Genomic DNA, 7,722 nt, shown 5'->3' on the forward strand with positions numbered 1-7,722 from the left:
AACCCGGCAAAATAGGCCCAGAGATCAGACAACACAAGCTGATCGCAGAGTCTGGACAGGTTGAAAAATCGTTATTCCTTAGCTGCACGCAATGTGTAATGGGGTAATCCAGTGATTATTCATGTGGCCCTGGCTCAGGGTTGGTATTAGGGTGCATGGCGCCCTGTGCAAAACTTTTTTCAGCAACCCCTCTAGGGCCTCTGCTGAGACCCTTTAACGGTGACATACAACTCCTACAAATCCTACAGCCTCCCACCCCTCCAGACGACATCCAACACCCAAGCACCTGACCCCCTCCACCCAAACAACTCCCCGATACTCCCCCAAACCGCCAACCATACCAAAAAACTACCCAACCCCCCCTGCCGTACAAACAACTACCTGCCCCCCCTCAGCCATACAAACAACTACCTGCCCCCCCCCCAGCCATACAAACAACTACCGGCGACCCCCCCCCCCCCCCCCCCCAAGCCATACAATCAAATACTTGTCCCCCCCCCCAGCCATACATACAACTGTGGTTGTGCTGTAGGGTCCTCCTTAGGAACCAAGACACATGTACCGGATACCGGGGCATACATATGTGTGCAGAATGGTGGAGAAACTAATGGGTTATGGGGGCCCAAACACATTTTTTGCACAGAGAACCTCTGCAGTCTGTGTCTGCCCCTGGTAGCAGCTAAAGACAAATCTATGAATTATGACAATTTGATTTTGGGGCAAAATTTTGCTGAAGAAATGCTTGAGATTTGGTGCAGATTTTAGCTTTCCCATTGATTTCAATAAGGAAATTTTCAACATAAATTGACTAGCTGCAGAATTTAAAATCCATGTCGCAGGTTAATTATGTATCTGGAAAATTTCCACTGTGTTTAGACAAAAGGTCAGAAATCACATGTACTTTGCTGGTGATAATCTGCTGTAGATTTACTAATTTACAAATTTCCAGACTGGACCTTTGGAGCCACCATCATGATTAATTATCATGTCGGGAGCTCCGATACTGTTTGAAAGTTTGCACTAGTGTCTTCTGGATAAAGCCCAAGGTAGGTTAACTTTTTTTTTTTTTTTTGCATACAGTGCATGAATATGGTGTTAATGCATTTTATAGTTGCAGAATTATTCCTACTGGCTAAATATATAATGCAATAAAAGTATAAATTGTAAAAGCATAACCTTATTACCACTACAAGGAAAGATCTAATGTATAGTCCCCGGTATGTTGTAGATTCTGTGGGATTGTACTGGGCATTTATATAAGAACACATTGTTATGCGTTTGAGAAATAAAGAACATTCCACACAAAAGGGAATTTCTCTTCTCTGTGTAACCGGTCTGGAAGTTTTCTGGTTTTAAATTTTTGTCTTATTTTTCAAACCCCAGAACAGGATAAGTCTGGTTGAGTGTGTGCTACACTTGCAGTGTGAGTGCCTGGAATTTCCCAGCCCTGAGCACACAGTGCATAGATTACAGGAGGAAAGCGTATGCCCCGCCTACCAAAAATCCCCATATGTGCAATCATGTATTGAAAAAGCCCAGCACACAGAAACAGCTCTCACATCTCTCACACCGCTCAGCCAAACACTTGGGTGCTGGCTGAAGATCACACTTTTAGGGATTATTTTGTCCTACAAAACCAGACTAAGACATCCGACTTCTCACTACGCTTTGCAGGAGGAATAATTTAATCCTTTTTGGAACCAGGAAGCTTCTTTAAAAAAAAAAAAGGAATTTTTTAAAGATTTTCTTCAACTTTTTTAAATTGCTAATTCGCCAAGGAACCTTGTTCAAGATGAATACGAGACATATGGATTATTCTGGGAATATGATGATGGATGGTGATATCAGGATGGCTGGGAAAGACAAGCTGTTGCAGGCCAACGAAGATAGAACTGACAGCGGACTGGACTCCCTGAAAGAGGAGGACTATAATAATATGGTGAAAGACATGGAAAATCTCTCTATCCCTATAGAACAAAACAATCAGGACTCTGAAGTGGATGCATGGAAAATGCAGGCGAACGAAGACGGAGATACGTAAGTGATCATGAACTGCTTATGTGTATTTTTTTTTTATATATAGCTTTAACGTTTGCATTCCTTTTATGCCAAGTATTCTATCACGTCGGCAGTCATCAGAAATATACATAGATGCAGATATGTGCACATATTAGGTAATGGCGGTTACACAACTGACTAGAAGCTGCATCGGAAAGACAATATAATACCATAAATAGTGTATAATAATGCAATGCTCAGCACCGCTTCCTGCAAGGTTTAGTTCCTTTTCACATTTCAATGGTATAAAGATAAAAGTGTAATTTTGTAAATGAGGTGTTTATGTTACTAGCTGATCTTTTTGCTGTGCCAATGCATCAAAAAGGAAAGAAAAATGTTGTATAGCAACTACATAAGTGTTTTTTTTTATGGCGTTGATACATCTTGTCTGGGTTTTCCCTTCCTCTCTTTGTAAGCTTGAGAGGGGTGGAGGAGGGGAGGAAGGACATGGGGGAGGGTAGGCCAGGCCACCATGTTCTGCGATGTGACTTGCTGGCTGGGAGAGGTGGAGCTCTGTAGCTATTCGGAAAGTCCCTGGCTTATGGCCAGGAACACAACTGCATACATGAGAAAGCGGAAAACAACAGACATATCTAGAGAGACAACACATAGAAAAAAACCCAACTTACACAATCCTGGACTTACTGCAGGGGGAGGGGAAATAACTTAGAGTTGACACAGTATAATGACTACCTATATTACTAGCTGCTAAAGGAAGGTGATGAAATTGTGACACATTATTTCCTTTACGTTGTTTTTTAGTACTTCCTTTTAAGTTTAGTACTTCCTTTTAAGTATTACATTATTCTAAAAAAAATAATTTTTTTATTTTACAGACTTCTTCACTTAGCGATAATTCATGAAGAAAAAGAACTGGTAGCAGAGGCCATCAAGAGATCCTACCGAGATTCCTTCTACCTGAACCGACAGAATAACCTTCACCAGGTAAAAAGCCATTCTTCCTTTGAATAATATTTTGAGACTTTTTTTTTCAATTTTACAAAAAAACAAATGAAAACTAAAAACTGTACGGAGGGAATTTTAATAAAATTTTTATTTCTTTACAGACACCGCTTCATCTGGCCGTCATAACAGATCAGCCTGAAATTGCGGCAAAGCTCTTTGAAGCTGGTTGTGACCCAGAAATCAGAGACTATCGGGGAAACACAGCTCTACACATTGCCTGTGAAAAGGGGTCACTGCATGGGGTTGGAGTTCATGTCCAGAATTGTAAAACCCGGCTATCACCACTTCTACAGTACACAAACTATGATGGTAGGTATTGTAAAATCTGTTTTCATAGTTAAAACATGAAGAAAATGTTTTAAAAAATGTAAAATTGCAGAACACTCATGATGTTTTTTTGTTTCCTATAGGTCACACATGTCTACACTTGGCATCCAGTAATGGCTTCCTTGCTATTGTGGAGGACCTCATTAAACTGGGAGCAGATATTGATGCACAAGTGAGTTTCTCTCTCTTTGCATTAGCTAATCCTTTGCATTAGCCTTATAGTAATCGTCACTATAATGGAAGCTTTCACTGTTTGGTTTAGTAACTTAACATCCTTTTTTGACTTTTTTTTTAAGGAACCATGTAATGGCCGCACAGCTCTGCACATGGCTGTGGACAAACAGAATGTTGAGCTCATGCATTTGCTGCTGAAGTATGGAGCAGATGTGAATAGAGTCACCTACCAAGGGTACTCACCATGCCAGCTCACCTGGGGCAGAAGTAACCTCCAAATTCAACAGCACCTCCTAGCTGTGACAGAGAAGAGCCTGCAATATCTGCCGGAAAGTGAAGATGAAGATAGTTCAGAGTCAGAATCAGAACATTCAGATGATGAGGTAAATAGTATTACTTGTATAATTGTTAATTATATCATTGGACTGATATGCATAAAATATCACAGAGTAACAAGTTAAGTCCAAGGCTGTAGAAGCAGAATTTACAGATATTCTAAGTCCTATGAAGACTATAGAGAGGACCATGCCATACACTTTCTCCAGTGGGCTCCATTTTGGCAAAAGAGGCCAAAGAGCCTCCGGGCTATAAGGCACTTTACTTTTTTAACAAATTAGTTAGTGAAGGGGGGATAAGTATGAGGGTCCAAATCACATCTCTATATTGTCATATATTACATCACTTTTAATTTACTTAAAATTCTTCCTTTTTCCCCTACAGTATATGTATGATGACGTTTGCATATCTGCCTGCCCAAGGATGCTGTAGGCCTATGCAAGAGTGATCGACAAGACACAAATATATGGACAGAGTCTTGCCAAGTACAAGAGTTGACAGCACTCGGACCAAAGGCCGTACGTGGATGTGCCTCCATGACAGGGTTTGCGAGCCTGAGGTGCTTGTTCTGTTCTGAAGCATCAGATGTGCTACACGAGGTGGAGAAGAGCCTAAAACTGACACGTGGGCTCAGAATTCAAGAATCCGACCGTAAAAGAGGAGATGAGAGCACAAGAACCTGTCACCAGAATGACTACTTCCCATGACAAGCATCTTTATAGCTGAACTAGTGATGAGAAACAGATGATTGACAATATTTTAATATGTATGGGGTAGCTGGTAAATAAAACTAGTGGTGATGTCACAGTCGTGAACGGTTGTTATACTGCTAAGAAGACTCTTACACATAGATATTAGACCTCTTAAAAATCTTAAAGTGGTCAGAAGAATAAACTACAGATTGTATAAATTGTAAATAATGTATATGGTCTATTTTTATATATAAAAGTGATATATTTATTAAAAAAAAATCAAACTCAGATTGTACTTGTGAGCTCAATAATACATCCTCATGCTTGTTATAGAAGATTCAGAAAGATGCTTCCATGATCTATTCCCTGGACCAGAGCGTTCACACCTGTCCATTTCTCTACAAGGCTATGTTCCCACACAGTATTTTTGCTCAGGATTTTAGTCAGTATTTTTTTTTAACCAAAACAGGAACGGATTGAAAACACACAAAGGCTATGTTCTCACACTGGTGGATGGCCGTCATTTAATGACAATTAATTGCAGTTCTTTTATAACAACAGCCGTTGTTTTGAAATAATGGCCGCTATTTGCCATTAAATAGTGACCAGTGTGTGAACAAATATTAAAATAATGTGCAGAAATACTGTGTGGGAACATAGAACAAAACATAGCAAACTGAATATAAAAAATAAGTGCTGGCAGGTCCATAAAAGACAGACATAGTAGAGCCACACAGTCAATGGCTGATGTGAATTGACATTTCAAACTTCCAATTTAGGTGTGTTCAAAGGGAAAACATAACCTTCCTTGTGAACCTGGTCTTTAAAATTTTAAAAGGTCCAACTTCATTTAAAGGGGTTATCCAGCGCTACAAAAACATGGCCACTTTTCCCCCTACTGTTGTCTCCAGTTCAGGTGCAGTTTGCAATTAAGCTCCATTTACTTCAATGGAACTGAGTTTCAAAACCCCACCCAAACTGGAGACAACAGTAGGGGGAAAGTGGCCATGTTTTTGTAGCGCTGGATAACCCCTTTAAAGGGAATCTGTCACTAAGTTTATGCTGCCTTAAATGACGGCAGCATAAACTAGTGACAGAATTGCTGAACAGATCGGTGTATTACTTCCATCATTTTGTTCAGCTGTTCTCCTATTGTGCAGGAGAATAGGATTCTTGCCACACCCTTCCCCCCACCCTCCAGCTGCTGATTGACAGTTGACTGCCTATACACAGTATGGATAGATAACTACCAATCAGCAGCTAGTGGGCGGAGTTTTCTGCTTCTCATGAATATTGAGGAGTACTCGGCTCATGGTCCATGTTATTAGGGAGATTACAGGGGTCCAATGGCTACCCCCTACTATGTTCTCTTGAAACAAGGTCCAGCTCCTTTGTTTTGAATGGAGCAGGTTGTCACAGGCGCCACCACTCCATTTAGTGTCTGAGGGTGCAAGCATACTACGGAATCCAGGGGCGGATTACCCGCTGCGGATTCCGCCGCTCGCGTCCACGTGCATCTCCATCTGTGCCATACACTTCATCCTATGCACAGGCGGATTCCGCCATCCACCCAAAGAATTTACTTGCCAATCCTTTGGGTGGACGGCGGAATCCATCTTTGCATAAAATGAAGTCTATGGCATGGGTGGAGATGCGAGTAGGAGCGCACAGGGGCGAGCGGCGGAATCCGTGGGATGTTCTCTATGTTAATTCCTGAGTGTGAAAGCACCCTATGGAGCTGCTAGCACAACGCTTGTTACCTTTAGTAGCTCCCAAAAAGAATAAATGGCACCCAACTCCATGTAATTCTTGGAAATCGTGGCTGCGGACAACAATCAGACCCCCCACCTTTTGATCTCACACTTATCCCTAGGGGATAAGTTTAAGTTGGAATCTAAAAAAAATTAAACATGCAGTGTGCTGTCTACAAATGCTTACATCTTACATTTTGCATATAGTGACACAAACTGCAAACACTGCGCTTTTTAGTAACAGTACTTTATGATTTAGCCATTTTTTATAGTAATTTATCTGGTAACCAGGCTAAGTTTACATGGGAACAGTAGATAGAAGTTTCTCTAATAGGCTGGTTTTGCACTAAACCTGTTTGTCATTGCCGACCTGCAACTACAGACAGATGTTATGGTAGCTGTCTGCCGGCGCATTGACTGAAATGGGCAGATTACTAGATTTTTTTACGGATCTGTAGCTATTACAGATTTGTAAAAGAGTCCGTTGAAATCACTAGGTACTATACTGTCGGCAATTATGGATCTGTAAAAAGGAGCCTAAAGCCCCTATTACACGGGCGACTAGATGGAGCAAGCAAGCAAGCGCAGACCTGTCACCTGAGAGGATGATGGCAGAGGGATGATGAGCGTCCCTCCAGTGCCCTGTGTCCCTCAGTGTCATCATCCCCAAGCTTAGCTGCTGCACATTCAATATATACCTGTATAACACTTGTCTATGTGTTCTTTATGCTCTAAAATCATTTCAGCGGTGGACAGTGTCACATTAGGTGGGGCAGTTGGGCTCCATCTCCCGGGTGGGTAGAGAGCCTAACTGCTGTGAAGCCCCATCTAGGTACCACTGTCCACCTATAAAATGAAGTGATTTTAGAACAAAAAGGAGACACAGACAAGTGTTAGGTACATATTGAATGTGCAGCACCTAAGCTTGTGGATAGTGCAGAGAACCGCACCTACAGTAAGTAGGGGTGGGGTGACAATATCACTTTACAGAGGATGAGTAAGAGGTCGTGGGGGGTCTGACCTCTGTACCCCCTGGAGATCGACACCTGACTTCTTTGTTATGAATACGGCTACGGTAGCAACACGTAACCTGTGGCTCTATTCATTCCTATGGAGAGGTCAGAAAGAATAGAGTGCTGTACTTGGCTCTCTCCGGCATCTTCATAGAGAATGAATGGAGCAGTCGGAGAGAGCAGAGTACAGCCCTTAATTCTTTCTGGCGGCTCCATAGAATGAATAGAGCTGCGGGTCACATGCCATACGCGTGGCGGCATTCATAACAAAGAAGCCAGGGGCCAAAGTGGAGATCATCAGGGGGTACAGAGGTCATACCCCTGCGATCTTACTTGTCCTCTATACTGTGAATAGGGGACAAGTTAGTTTTGGGTGGACAACCTCTTTAAAGCGAATGTACCATC

At 41.9% G+C, this 7,722-nt stretch overlaps 1 protein-coding gene across 1 annotated transcript; it reads left to right on the forward strand.

Annotated features, from left to right (window-relative positions):
* The first annotated feature begins 1,526 nt into the window (after window positions 1–1,526).
* NFKBIA (NFKB inhibitor alpha) lies at window positions 1,527–4,841 on the forward strand. Its single transcript, XM_069950373.1, has 6 exons — window positions 1,527–2,037; window positions 2,895–3,003; window positions 3,126–3,333; window positions 3,435–3,523; window positions 3,648–3,908; window positions 4,246–4,841. The coding sequence occupies exons 1-6, from the start codon at window positions 1,793–1,795 to the stop codon at window positions 4,291–4,293; spliced, it is 960 nt and encodes a 319-aa protein (XP_069806474.1). The 5' UTR covers window positions 1,527–1,792; the 3' UTR covers window positions 4,294–4,841.
* The last annotated feature ends 2,881 nt before the right edge of the window (window positions 4,842–7,722 follow it).

This window comes from Dendropsophus ebraccatus, chromosome 13 (genome assembly GCF_027789765.1).
Source record: "Dendropsophus ebraccatus isolate aDenEbr1 chromosome 13, aDenEbr1.pat, whole genome shotgun sequence".
Taxonomy (NCBI): Eukaryota; Metazoa; Chordata; class Amphibia; order Anura; family Hylidae; genus Dendropsophus; species Dendropsophus ebraccatus.

Bases quoted from the DNA above. Each gene is read 5' to 3' on its own strand.
- NFKBIA (XM_069950373.1), top strand. From the start codon at position 1,793: ATGAATACGAGACATATGGATTATTCTGGGAATATGATGATGGATGGT. The intron at 3,004-3,125 runs GTAAAAAGCCAT...ATTTCTTTACAG, and splicing joins GACAGAATAACCTTCACCAG to ACACCGCTTCATCTGGCCGT. The intron at 3,909-4,245 runs GTAAATAGTATT...TTTCCCCTACAG, and splicing joins CAGAACATTCAGATGATGAG to TATATGTATGATGACGTTTG.